The sequence below is a fragment of the Gigantopelta aegis genome, chromosome 5 (genome assembly GCF_016097555.1).
Source record: "Gigantopelta aegis isolate Gae_Host chromosome 5, Gae_host_genome, whole genome shotgun sequence".
Lineage (NCBI taxonomy): Eukaryota > Metazoa > Mollusca > Gastropoda > Neomphalida > Peltospiridae > Gigantopelta > Gigantopelta aegis.
Window position 1 is genome coordinate 30640993 of NC_054703.1, and position 14766 is coordinate 30655758.

General features: G+C 43.1%; 1 protein-coding gene across 1 annotated transcript in view; it reads left to right on the plus strand.

Annotated features, from left to right (window-relative positions):
* Nucleotides 1–14766, plus strand: part of LOC121373605 (atrial natriuretic peptide receptor 1-like) — a 68786-nt gene that overhangs the window by 5921 nt on the left and 48099 nt on the right. Inside the window, exons 3-8 of the mRNA XM_041500299.1 lie at nucleotides 927–1035; nucleotides 1650–1845; nucleotides 2983–3118; nucleotides 3860–3951; nucleotides 6868–7006; nucleotides 8555–8639. Coding sequence (XP_041356233.1) covers nucleotides 927–1035; nucleotides 1650–1845; nucleotides 2983–3118; nucleotides 3860–3951; nucleotides 6868–7006; nucleotides 8555–8639 — 757 coding nt within the window. The remainder of the gene's footprint in view (nucleotides 1–926; nucleotides 1036–1649; nucleotides 1846–2982; nucleotides 3119–3859; nucleotides 3952–6867; nucleotides 7007–8554; nucleotides 8640–14766) is intronic.

Below are 14766 nucleotides of genomic sequence, written 5' to 3' on the forward strand. Positions count from 1 at the left end.
TGTGGTTGCTATGTGGGGGGTTGGTGGGTGGGGGTGGGTGTGGGTGGGTAAATAATGTCTAAAAAGGTTGTGCGAGTCAGGACAAGGGCATGAATTAATTGTTTTCGCTTCATCGAGATTTGAACGCCTAAAGGTAAGCACGATTCTAATAGCAACCAGTCTGTCGTACAGTTCGAGATTTGAACGCCTAAAGGTAAGCACGATTCTAATAGCAACCAGTCTATCGTACAGTTCGAGATTTGAACGACTAAAGGTAAGCACGATTCTAATAGCAACCAGTCTGTCGTACAGTTCGAGATTTGAACGTCTAAAGGTAAGCACGATTCTAATAGCAACCAGTCTGTCGTACAGTTCGAGATTTGAACGCCTAAAGGTAAGCACGATTCTAATAGCAACCAGTCTGTCGTACAGTTCGAGATTTGAACGCCTAAAGGTAAGCACGATTCTAATAGCAACCAGTCTGTCGTACAGTTCGCAGGCGGAAAACCAGTTTAATTATTAAACTTTGTATAGGATTGAGGCTCAACGACTGATTAACTGGATGCTCCTCTTCGTTTCATGTCCTGTCTTTTCTATCCGTTGATTTATTCCATTATTCGTTTATTCATTCATTCATTTATTCCTTTATGTTATCGTTTTAAATTATTTCCATTTATTTATTCATTCATTCATGTTATGATTGTTTTATTTCATTCATTCCAATCATTCCAATCATTCCAATCATTCACTCATTCATTCATTCACTCATTCATTCATTCACTCACTCACTTCATTCACATATTCACATTCATCACTTTATTCACTCATTCATTCACTCATTCAATCATTCATTTGCTCATTTATTCACTCATTTATTCATTCATTCACTCACTCATTAATCCATCCATCCATTCATCCATTCATTCATTCATACCTTCTTTTTCTAGTTATGCTCCTGTGTACGTGCCCTGACTCGCTGCGAGAGATCATGATAAAAGCCCATGAACTGAATTTCGACAATGGAGAATACGTGTTCGTCAATATAAACGTGGGGAGGTGAGTTCAATTGTTTTATAATTCCAATCCGGTACAAATACTTTATTGCAGGCCCGTAGCTAGCGGGGATGGGGGGTGGGGGTGGGGGGTTGATTGGGATGCAAAACAAACAAAAAATAAATACTGATTATTAATATTGACGTTTTAAGTATGTAACCTCCCTGAGATGGTGGGAAAATGGTATTTCAGAGCCACTTGTCTTCAGAATTACCCCCTAGTGTCTCGCGCCTTCCATGCTCATTCGTTCCAAGACTTCATCTTAATTCATTTTAACTACTTTATGTTATTAATAGTCCAGCTAATATCTGCCGCCTATTTTAACTACATTATGTTAATAGTCAAGCTAATATCTGCCGCATTTTAAAACTATTTTATGTTATTAATATTCCAGCTAATATCTGCCGCGCATTTTAACTACTTTATGTTATGTCCAGCTAATATCTGCCGCCTATTTTAACTACTTTATGTTATAAACAGTCCAGTCCATTTTAACTACTTTGTGCTATTAATAGTCAAGCTAATATCTGGAGCCCATTTTAACTATTTTTATGTTATTAATATTCCAGCTATTGTTATTATTATTATTGTTGTTGTTGTTGTTGTTGTTATTGTAGCACGAATGACAGCGCACGGCCGTGGTATCGTGCTAATGATACAGATGTAAGAAACCAGAAGGCGAGACAGGGTTACGAGGCGCTGCTGACCATAACTGTGCGGAAACCCAAGGGTCCCGAGTACTACACGTTCACGGAGGAAGTGAGAAGGATGGCGATTCACCTGTACGAAAACCAAGCTTACGGTGAGGAAGAGGTGTGTAATATTCTTACCTTGAGGTTAATCATGCTAGGGGCAAGCCGGGGCGAGTACCCTCTAGATTCACCCTGTGTTTTCACCCGAGAGGCCCTGGGCGAGATTAAGGGCATCCAAATACCAGTATACTGTACATGAAGCTGTTGAATCCCTTGGCTGGGATCGTGATACGAAAGTGTGTCTTTTTATCCATTTCCAATAAAGATGCTATATTTTATTTGGTACCGAGCCACTTTGGCATTAATTTTTAATACCGGTACATGTAATTAAAATTGTTTTTTACATTAATGTGATAACTCGACATTATAGTAGCTCTTGTATTTTGGATTGTTATTATGTTATTACTATGAAGACTATACAGTGGCGGATCCAGAAAATACATTGGGGGGGGGGGGGGGCAGTGACATGAGGCGGAATGAATGAATGAATGAATGAATGAATGAATGTTTAACGACACCCCAGCACGAAAAATACATCGGCTATTGGGTGTCAAACTATGGTAATGCAAATAAATAAAGTGATGATCAACGTTAACATAAAAATTCAAGGTTTAAACAAAAACAGTGTAAAGAACTGTGCATAAATACAAATACAAATATCACAGAATTTTACGGACACCGAATTTTACTCTAAACTTCAATTTGTGCTGTATTGGCCATTCTCAAAGAGAATGTTACACCCCTGCACCACGGTGAGGTTACAGCACGCGCAGGGGTGACATGAGGCGGAATGCCAATGAAAATTAATATATAATAAAATTATAACTGTCGCAAAATTTAGGGGTTGGGGGGGGGGGGGGCGGTCTTACGACTTCTACAGCTGCTCTGTTGCTAGGCTGAGTACGCTTGAAACTCGCTTCTCGTCGTATAATGCTAGTGTCAGACTATCAACTGGCACGACGGAGTTGGTCAACTCGCCGATCTTACGACTTCTATGGATGTCCAGTTGCTGGTCTGAACACGTTTATAACTCGACTCTCGTCGTATACAACTCCTACGACCGATTAGGTGTTAATCTGAGCGCACCAGTCGTAAGTTGGCAGTTGCGGAAATTACCACGCAACCGTCGAGTCGGCCCAATCCGCCGTGACAGATGATAGTCTGAGCCTAACGTTACTTGCATGTTTTCTCGTTCCAGGTGAACGTGTTCGCCGTGGCGTTCTACGAAGCGCTCATCCTGTACGCCATCGCTCTGAACGAGACCCTGGCTGCAGGCGGCTCGGCTAGTGACGCCGCCGCCATTACCGGCAGAATGTGGAATCGGACATTCATGGGTAAACAGAAACACTTACTCCTTTTCTTTTCTTACTTTTTTTCTTCCCCCCCCCCCCCCCCCCCCCCCCCCCCCCCAAATCCCACCCACCCACCCAAATGTCCCCTTTCCTTTCTCTCATCCTTTGAATTTCATCTCATTTCATTTATTCCTGAACTGGCAGCTCCTCCTATGTTTCAACTTATTTCGCTGTCCACCTCCACATCCCTGTCCTTGTATCTATAACCACGACACGGGCGTGTCTCTTGTGGCTATGTATCCGCGCCACACACCTGCCATTTCCCACCTTCGGACTATCGGCGGTTGCTAGTTAATGGGCTATCATTTTAACTTTAGTTTTGAATAACAGATTGGCTACGGACGAGAATGTGATAGTGGATCATGGAAGCAATCTCGACTCGTTCGACTCAGTCTTGTGCAGAAATACGACTTTGATATGGGAATACGGATTTGTCTATCAGATTGTAAAACACTGGTGGCAACATATTTTGACAAAAATCATAATCACATTCAATGTCGTATCTCTGCACAAGCTAGAAACAAAGGGGAATGGTGACAGGGCCACGACGGTCATGCTCACATGAATCACTCTTATGTACGTCCTCAATAGGAGAGTCAATTCTAAGACAACACTTCCTAGTTCCTACCTACTTCGTCTCCTCAACTACTCGCAGCTTACACAAGCTTATTTAACATTTGGTTAGTTTGACTGCATCTCTTTTTTACCCTTCTTGTTCTCCAGGAGTAACTGGAACTGTTAGTATTGACCCATATGGTGACAGAAACCCGGATTACTCGTTGTGGGATCTCAATCCAGCCACGGACCAGTTTGAGGTAGGAACCAGTGAATAGTTTACCCTATGATGGATAATTCCACTCAAGAAGATATAATACTATAATATACCGTATAGCTGGACATTTTCGTGGTCTAAAATTTTGCTAAATTTATCACGGTGATAACAATGGATATTTCTTGAGAATTTCTTGATATTTTCAGATTTTTCAAGGTTTTATATTTTCGACACTTCCCACTTACCCTCGAAAACCAAATGTACTATAAAAGTATATTACGTTCTTGCTTAACTTCATCTTGTAACAACCTGGTGCCAGAAGACACACACACACACAGAGAGAGAGAGAGAGAGAGAGAGAGGGAGAGGAGAGAGAGGTAGAGGAGGAGAGAGAGAGAGAAGAGAGAGAGAGAGAGAGAGAGAGAGGAGAGAGAGAGAGAGGAGAGAGAGAGAGAGAGAGAGGGAGGAGAGGGAGAGGAGAGCGAGAGAGAAGGGCAGAGAGGAGGAGAGGAGAGAGAGAGGAGAGAGGGAAGAGAGAGAGAGAGAGGGACAGAGGAGAGAGAAGGGAGAGAGGACAGGGAGGAGAGAGAGGAGGGAGAGAGAGAGAGGAGAGAGAGAGAGAGGAGGGGAGAGAGAGAGAGGAGAGAGGAGAGAGAGAGAGGAGAGAGAGAGAGAAGAGGGAGGGGAGGAGAGAGAGAAGAGAGGAGGGGAGAGAGAGAGGAGAGAGAGAGAAGGAGAGGAGAGAGGGAGAAGAAGAGAGAGAGGAAACGAGAGAGAGAGAGGGAGGAGAGAGAGAGAGAGGAGAAGAGAGAGGAGAGAGACAGAGAGACAGAGAGAGGAGGAGATGATACACACCACACACAGAGGAGGAGGAGAGAGAGAGAGCAGAGAGAGAAGGAGAGAGACCCACAGAGAGAGGCACACAGAGAGAGAGAGAGAAGAGGAGAGAGAGAGAGAGAGAGGAGAGATTGACTAGATGAGAGAGAGAGAGAGAGAGACACAGAGAACACACACACACACATGAGAGAGGAGACAGACAGACACACACACACACACACACACACACACACACACACACACACACACACACACAGAGACAGAGAGAGAGAGAGAGAAAGAGAGACACACACACACATACACACACACAGATATAATGAGACACACACACACAGACACACACTATGTGACAGACAGACAGACACACACACACACACAAAGCCAACAAGAACAAAACGCACAGAATTAATTATTGCCCAGTAAATGCTTTTATTTTTAAAAAAATTGGCAATAAGCCGGCGGCTTATTCAAATAATTTATGTGACGTTAATTCTTAATTACAATTAGATAATGAAATGACATCAGAAAATGAGAGCAATTGTTCCCATATGTTAAAAGTAAAAAAAAAGAAAAAAAAGAATTTAAGCCCGATTGTTTTGCCGCCCCAACCCCTCTAACAAAACAAGCGCGTCGATGCAGGTATCGAAACACGAAGTAAAATATGCCTGCTGCCATTTTCTTTTTTTAAAGTAGTAGGTCAAAACAAATATGTCGTGCTGAGGCAAATAAATATGTCCTGCTAATAATAAGCCAATTATACGGTGTGAAATGGGGTTGGGGGGGGGGGGGGGGGGGGGTAGTGTATATATATATTTTTTTAAATTATTTTTTTATTTTTTTTATTTTTTACATTTGTTATTATTAGGCCATAAAATGATAAAATGTATATTTCTGGTCTGTGGTCAGCGCGCGCGTCGATTGCACTATGCAGGGATCGAAACAAGAAGTAAAATATGGCCTGCTGTTCTTTTTTAAAAGTAGTAGGTCAAAATAAATATGGCCTGCCAAGGCAAATAAATATGTCCTGCTACAAATAAGACAATACGGGGTGAGATGAAGGTGGGGGTGGGTGGGGACGGTGTGTGGAAAATTAGGACCTATGAGATATATTTTAGTGCTTTTGGAATTAAAACATGACCTGCGATGTTTTTAGTAGGTGTAAGTCCCAGTCACATTGCAGAGGCGGATCTAGGGGAGCCACAGGGGCCCGCCCCCCCCCCACTTCTAAATTTTGCGATAATTATAATTTATTATATATTAATTTTCTTTACGATCCCCCTCCAAACCTCCCCTAAAGTTCCCTTGGCATTTCACATCATTTCACTGCCCCCCCCCCCCTACCAATGGATTTTCTGGATCCGCCACTGCACTGTCCTGGTAATGGCCACGGTATCCCACGGTAGGTCCGGGTACTATGAACCGTAGCTCACCGTAGCTCTGGCTCCAATTTTGTTCAAGGGTAGAAGGGTCTACGGTGGTCCTACGGATGAGTACGGTGGTACTAAGGTTACACTACTGTGGCACTACGGTATGCATTCACCGGCAACGAGCTACGGTGAGCCACGGAAGTTTCAAACAGCTTAAAAACAACCGTGGCGTTCTACGGTTCGTCACGGATCACCCCGGATGGTTTGCCGCCGGACACACTACGGTTACCTACGGTTTCCCCCGATTTCACAAGCACCGTGGGTCATGGCAGCCATACACCGTGACAGTGTGACTGGGTCTTTAGCACGGGACTTTTTCAATTGCTAGGTCTAAGCATTTTTTAAAAATTGAAACAAACTTTAAACAGGAGGACTGCTTTTCGCAGGCCGCTATTTCGAACCCTGCTATGTGGTTCTGTTTCAGGTAGTCGCCAACTATTTCGAACCCTGCTACGTGGTTCTGTTTCAGGTAGTCCGCCAACTATTTCGACCCCTGCTATCTGGTTCTGTTTCAGGTAGTCGCCAACTATTTCGACCCCTGCTATCTGGTTCTGTTTCAGGTAGTCGCCAACTATTTCGACCCCTGCTATGTGGTTCTGTTTCAGGTAGTCGCCAACTATTTCGACCCCTGCTATCTGGTTCTGTTTCAGGTAGTCGCCAACTATTTCGACCCCTGCTATGTGGTTCTGTTTCAGGTAGTCGCCAACTATTTCGGGCACAGGAAGCAATACGAGCCGGTACCCGGCCGACCGATAGACTGGGGCGGTGGCCGCACGTCCGCACCGGACGACAACCCAATGTGTGGGTATGACGGATCCGACTGTCCAACCAAAGGTAAGGCCCAATGGTGTAGCCAGGGTTTTATATTGCAGTGGAGGAGGGGACCCCACACTATTGTATGTATGTATGTATGTATGTATGTATGTATTGATGTATGAATATCTATATATTGTATGTATGTCGAGGTTGACTATTACATACATAGATATTAACGCACTGGCGCAGGGGATAATTAGATCCTTTCTGGCCTCACAAAGTGCCCCATGCCGTTGCTGGGACTCGAACCTGTGGCACCGATTCGCCCGCAAATTGCAAGGCTAACCACGATACGCTCTGAGCTATCGAAGCTTCCATGTATGTATGTATGTATGTACATGTATGGATGGATGGATGGATGGATGGATGTACATGTATGGATGGATGGATGGATGGATGGATGGATGAATGTATGTATGTTCATGTATGTATGTATGTATGTATGTACATGTATGTATGTATGTATGTATGTATGTATTGTGTATGCATGTAGGATTTTATAAAATGGTATGCTATTTTTAAAAAAGAAGTATGATGGGGTGGGACATGGCTTCCGTGCCCAATCCACTCCCACCCCCCACCCCCGTATTGCGATATATCGTGATACATGAACCTGAATTGCGTTACGTACCACGGTATATTGCTAGATACCATTTCTCAGGTTAATGTACATTTAGTATAATTTAGTAAACTGATACACCAGTAAAATCAAAATTAGTCCCGTTTTCTTAAACTAGTTTTTTTTATTGAAAATATACTATGTGTGACTAAAAATTTATTTTGTTTATCAACACGACTAGGGCACATTAATGTATTAATCAGTGTCTATTGGATGTCAAACATTTGGTAATTTTGACATATAGTCTTAGAGAGGAAACCCGCTACATTGTTTTCCATTAGTAGCAAGGGATCTTTTATATGCACCATCCCATACACATGATAGTACATACCACGGTCTTTAATATACAAGTTATGGTGCTCTAGCTGGAATGGGAAATAGCCCAATGGGCCTACCGACGAGGATCGATCCCAGACCTACCGCACGTCAAGCAAGCGCTTTGCCACATCCGCGCCTGCTCACCACTTATGACTATGTAGTCACAATTCGAATGAATGAATGTTTAACAACCAAAACTCCAGCACAAAACAAATTTAAAAAAACAAAAAAAACAAAAAACAAAACAAAACAAAACCCACATCGACTATGATGTCAAATTAAAGCGTAGACTATGTATCAACATTTATCATCCATTAATGGTGTTTGTAGGAAATATCGCTGGCACTATAATTTGCGATATCTCCTGTGACATTCTCCTAGGAGATATCGCTTCTTATAATCATGATTGGTCAAATTCGAATCACAAGACATTATTTTGTTACGTCACTGTGGATGTTTGATCACTAAACATATCATTAGTGACGTCACGCCACTGTTGTTCTGCTAGTTAATGAGTCTACCGCTTCCAGATATAGTGACATTTAACCCACATTACTGACATTGTTTACAATTGTCGCATATAAGAATGATAATGGATGATAATAGTAGTTTTTTGTTTTGTTTTTCAGACCTATTTCCTGCATACGGCATCGTTATTCTAGTCAGTGCCATCGTGCTACTGATCTTCATTGTGATACTGATCATCGTATACAAGTAAACATGCAGATATTTAAGGCCGTCCCACATTAGCGCAGCACGTTAGCAGCGCGTCGGCAGCAAAAATTAACTTTCAATGAACAGTACCATATACATACCCCCACTAGCGCAGCGCATCAACAGTGCGACAACAGCGCGTCAACGTCGGTTTTTTTTCGAACGTTCCAAAAGCAATTTTTGCTGCTTGCTGCTCTGACGCGCACAGAAACTCCCAGTTTATGATGTCATAATGTTGTAATATTTTAGGTCTTCCACCAAAAAAACCCACACACCATTGACGAATATCTTTATTTTACTGAAAAACAATGCCAAAACAAAATATTAATGAAGAAAGGTTGCAGAAACACCCATGCATATACGACATCCAATCGGTTAGTTACAAAGACACAGAAATGGCAGCCAATGCCTGGTCAACGATGTCGTATACCCAAAACTTCCTCTTGCGGTTTTTTGCCAAATAATCTTCTATACAAATACATTAAAACCAATTTACTCGAAATGATCTGTTTTCAAATCAAATCCGTTTTTCTTTTTCCTCTTTTCAGCTTTTGTTCTCTCTTTTATTTCTGACTGACACGCTGCGTACATGTGGGCATTATTGACGCTTCACTGCCGACGTGCTGCCGACGCGCTGCGCTAGTGTAGGACGGCCCACATCGAATCTCTTCGGGTAGCTTAGAACAGCTGCCCTGCATATAGTAGTAATAGTAGTGGTGGTTGTGATAGGTGGTAGTAGTAGTAGTTGTAGTAATAGTAGTAGTAGCAGTATTAATTAAAGACGTAGGAGTAGTAGTAGTAGTAGCAGTAGCTGTAGTAATAGCAATAGCAGTAGCAGAAGCAGTTTTTGTAGTAAAAGTAATAGTAAATAGTACTAGTAGTAGTAGCAGTAAGATTAGTAGTAGAAGTAAGATTAGTAGTAGAAGTAGTAGTAGCAGTAACAGTTGTAGTAACAGTAGCAGTCGTATATATAGTAGTAGTATAGTAGTAGTAGAAGTGTTCTTAGTAGTAGTATAGTAGTAGTAGCAGTAACAGTTGTAGTAACAGTAGCAGTAGTATATATAGTAGTAGCAGTAGTATAGTAGTAGTAGAAGTGTTAGTAGTAGTAGTATAGTAGTAGTAGCAGTAACAGTTGTAGTAACAATAGTAATAGTATATACAGTAGTAGTAGTGACAGTAGTAGTAGAAGTGTTAGCAGTAGTAGTAGCAGTAACAGTTGTAGTAGTATATAGTAGTAGTAACAGTAGCAGTAGTATATATAGTAGTAGTAGTAGTATAGTAGCAGTACTAGCAATAGTAGTAGTAGCTGTACTAGCAGTATTAGTAGTAGTAGCAGTAGTAGTAGTAGTAGTAGTAGTAGTAGTAGTAGTAGTAGTAGCAGTAGTAGTAGTAGTAGTAGTAGTAGTAGTGACAGTAGTAGTAGCAGTAGTAGTAGCAGTAGCAACAGCAGCAGTATTATTAGTAGTAGTAGTAGCAGCAGCAGCAGTAGTAGTAGTAGTGACAGCAGCAGTAGTATTAGTAGTAGTAGCAGCAGCAGCAGTAGTAGTAGTAGTAGTGACAGCAGCAGTAGTATTAGTAGTAGTAGCAGCAGCAGCAGTAGTAGTAGTAGTGACAGCAGTAGTAGTAGTAGTAGTAGCAGCAGCAGTAGTAGTAGTAGTGACAGCAGTAGTAGTAGTAGTAGTAGTAGTAGCAGCAGTAGTAGTAGCAGCAGTAGTAGTAGCAGTAGCAACAGCATCAGTAGTATTAGTAGTAGTAGTAGTAGTAGTAGCAGCACTAGTACTAGCAGTAGCAACAGCAGCAGCAGCAGTACTAGCAGTAGCAACAGCAGGTGCAGCAGTACTAGCAGTAGCAACAGCAGCAGCAGTAGTAGTAGCAGTAGCGACAGCAGCAGCAGTAGTAGTAGCAGTAGTAACAGCAGCAGCAGTAGCAACAGCAGCAGTAATAGTAGCAACAGCAGCAGTAGTAGTAGCAGTAGCAACAGCAGCAACACTACTACTGCAGCAGCAGCAGTAGTAATAGTAGTAGTAATAGCAGTAGCAACAGCAGTAGTAGTAGTAGTAGTAGTAGTAGTAGTAGCAACAGCAGCAGCAGTAGTAGTAGTAATAGCAACATCAGCAGCAGTAGTACTAGCAGTAGCAACGGCAGCAGAAGTAGTACTAGCAGTAGTAGCAGTAGCAACAGCAGCAGTAGTAGCAGTAGCAACAGCAGCAGCAGCAGTACTAGAAGTAGCAACAGCAGCAGCAGCAGCAGTAGTAGTAGCAGTAGCAACAGCAGCAGCGGTAGTAGCAGTAGCAACAGCAGCAGTAGTAGCAACAGCAGCAGCAGTAGCAACAGCAGCAGCAGTAGTAGTAGCAGTAGCAACAGCAGCAGCAGTAGTAGTAGCAGTAGCAACAGCAGCAACACTAGTACTAGCAGCAGCAGTAGTACTAGTAGTAGTAATAGAAGTAGCAACAGCAGCAGCAGTAGTAGTAGTAGTAGTAGCAACAGCAGCAGCAGTAGTAGTAGTACCAGCAACAGCAGCAGCAGTAGTACTAGCAGTAGCAACAGCAGTAGCAGTATTAGTATTAGTAGTAGTAGTAGCAGCAGCAGCAGTAGTAATAGTAGTAGTAGTAGTAGCAACAGCAGCAGCAGTAGTATTAGTACTAGCAATAGCAGCAGCAGTAGTACTAGCAGTAGCAACGGCAGCAGAAGTAGTACTAGCAGTAGTAGCAGTAGCAACAGCAGCAGTAGTAGCAGTAGCAACAGCAGCAGCAGCAGTACTAGCAATAGCAACAGCAGCAGCAGCAGTAGTAGTAGCAGTAGCAACAGCAGCAGCGGTAGTAGCAGTAGTAGTAGTAGTAGTAGCAACAGCAGCAGCAGTAGTAGTAGTACCAGCAACAGCAGCAGCAGTAGTACTAGCAGTAGCAGCAGCAGTAGCAGTATTAGTATTAGTAGTAGTAGTAGCAGCAGCAGCAGTAGTAGTAGTGACAGCAACAGCAGCAGCAGTAGTACTAGCAGTAGCAGCAGCAGTAGCAGTAGTAGTAGTAGTAGTAGTAGTAGCAGCAGCAGCAGTAGTAGTAGTGACAGCAGTAGCAGCAGTGGTAGTAGTAGTAATAGTGGTAGTAGTAGTAGTAGTAGTAGTAGTAGTAGTAGCAGCAGTAGTAATAGCAGTAACAACAGCATCAGTAGTATTAGTAGTAGTAATAATAGTAGTAGCAGCACTAGTACTAGCAGTAGCAACAGCAGCAGCAGTAGTACTAGCATTAGCAACAGCAGCAGCAGTAGTACTAGCAGTAGTAACAGCAGCAGCAGCAGTACTGGCACTAGCAACAGCAGCAGTACTAGCAGTAGCAACAGCAGCAGCAGTGCTAGCAGTAGCAACAGCAGCAGCAGTAGTACTAGCAGTAGTAGAAGTAGTATTAGCAGTAGCAACAGCAGCAGCAGCAGTAGTAGCAGTAGTAAAAGCAGCAGCAGTAGCAGCAGCAGCAGTAGTAGTAGTAGCAGTAGAAACAGCAGCAGGAGTAGTAGCAGTAGCAACAGCAGCAACACTAGTACTAGCAGCAGCAGTAGTGCTAGTAGTAGTAATAGCAGTAGCAACAGCAGTAGTAGTAGTAGTAGTAGTAGTAGTAGCAACAGCAGCAGCAGCAGTAGTAGTAGTACTATCAACAACAGCAGCAGCAGTAGTACTAGCAGTAGGAACAGCAGCAGCAGTAGTACTAGCAGTAGCAACAGCAGCAGCAGCAGTAGTAGCAGTAGCAACAGCAGCAGTAGTACTAGCAGTAGCAACAGCAGCAGCAGTAGTAGTAGTAGCAGTAGCAACAGTAGCAGTACTAGCAGTAGCAACAGCAGCAGTACTAGCAGTAGCAACAGCAGCAGCAGCAGTACTAGCAGTAGCAACAGCAGCAGCAGTAGTAGCAGTAGCAACAGCAGCAGCAGTAGCAACAGCAGCAGCAGTAGTAGTATCAGTAGCAACAGCAGCAGCAGTAGTAGTAGCAGTAGCAACAGCAGCAACACTAGTACTAGCAGCAGCAGTAGTACTAGTAGTAGTAATAGCAGTAGTAACAGCAGCAGTAGTAGTGGTAGTAGTAGCAACAACAGCAGCAGTAATAGTAGTACCAGCAACAGCAGCAGCAGTAGTACTAGCAGTAGCAACAGCAGCAGCAGTAGTACTAGCAGTAGCAACAGCAGCAGCAGTAGTATTAGCAGTAGCAACAGCAGCAGCACTAGCAGCAGTAGTACTAGCAGTAGTAATAGCAGTAGCAACAGCAGCAGTAGTAGTAGTAGTAGTAGTAGTAGTAGTAGGAGTAGTAGTAGCAACGGCAGCAGCAGTAGTAGTAGTAGTACTATCAACAGCAGCAGCAGTAGTACTAGCAGTAACAACAGCAGCAGCAGTAGTACTAGCAGTAGCAACATCAGCAGCAGTAGTAACAGCAGCAGCAGCAGTAGTAGCAGTAGCAACAGCAGCAGTAGTACTAGCAGTAGCAACAGCAGCAGCAGTAGTAGTAGTAGCAGTAGCAACAGCAGCAGTACTAGCAGTAGCAACAGCAGCAGCAGCAGTACTAGCAGTAGCAACAGCAGCAGCAGCAGTAGCAACAGCAGCAGTAGTAGTAGCAACAGCAGCAGCAGTAGCAACAGCAGCAGCAGTAGCAACAGCAGCAGCAGTAGTAGTAGCAGTAGCAATAGCAGCAGCAGTAGTAGTAGCAGTAGCAACAGCAGCAACACTAGTACTAGCAGCAGCAGTAGTACTAGCAGCAGCAGTAGTACTAGTAGTAGTAATAGCAGTAGCAACAGCAGCAGTAGTAGTAGTAGTAGTAGCAACAACAGCAGCAGTAGTAGTAGTACCAGCAACAGCAGCAGCAGTAGCAACAGCAGCAGCAGTAGTACTAGCAGTAGCAACAGCAGCAGCAGTAGTACTAGCAGTCGCAACAGCAGCAGCAGTAGTAGTAGCAATAGCAACAGCAGCAGCAGTAGTTGTAACAATAGCTGCAGCACTAGTACTAGCAGTAGTTATAGTAGTAGTAGCAGTAGGATTAGTAGTAGAAGTAGTAGTAGCAGTAACAGTTGTAGTAACAGTAGCAGTGGTATATATAGTAGTAGTATAGTAGTAGTAGAAGTGTTCTTAGTAGTAGTATAGTAGTAGTAGCAGTAACAGTTGTAGTAACAGTAGCAATAGTATATATAGTAGTAGCAGTATTATAGTAGTAGTAGAAGTGTTAGTAGTAGTAGTATAGTAGTAGTAGCAGTAACAGTTGTAACAATATCAATAGTATATACAGTAGTATTAGTAGTGACAGTAGTAGTAGAAGTGTTAGTAGTAGTAGTAGCAATAACAGTTGTAGTAGTATATACTAGTACTAGTAGTAGTAGTAACAGTAGCAGTAGTATATATAGTAGTAATAGTAGTAGTATAGTAGCAGTAGTAGCAATAGTAGTAGTAGCTGTACTAGCAGTATTAGTAGTTGTAGCAGTAGTAGTAGTAGTAGCAGCAGTACTAGTAGTAGTATTAGTGACAGTAGTAGTAGCAGTAGTAGTAGTAGTAGTAGCAACATCAGCAGTAGTATTATTAGTAGTAGCAGCAGCAGTAGTAGTAGTAGTAGTAGTAGTAGCAGTAGCAACAGCAGCAGTACTAGCAGTAGCAACAGCAGCAGCAGCAGTACTAGCAGTAGCAACAGCAGCAGCAGCAGCAGTAGCAACAGCAGCAGCAGCAGTAGCAACAGCAGCAGTAGTAGTAGCAACAGCAGCAGCAGTAGCAACAGCAGCAGCAGTAGCAACAGCAGCAGCAGTAGCAACAGCAGCAGCAGTAGTAGTAGCAGTAGCAACAGCAGCAACACTAGTACTAGCAGCAGCAGTAGTACTAGTAGTAGTAATAGCAGTAGCAACAGCAGCAGTAGTAGTAGTAGTAGTAGTAGTAGCAACAACAGCAGCAGTAGTAGTAGTACCAGCAACAGCAGCAGCAGTAGCAACAGCAGCAGCAGTAGTACTAGCAGTAGCAACAGCAGCAGCAGTAGTACTAGCAGTCGCAACAGCAGCAGCAGTAGTATTATCAGTAGCAACAGCAGCAGCACTAGCAGCAGCAGCAGCAGTAGTACTAGCAGTAGCAACAGCAGCAGCAGTAGTAGTAGCAATAGCAACAGCAGCAGCAGTAGTT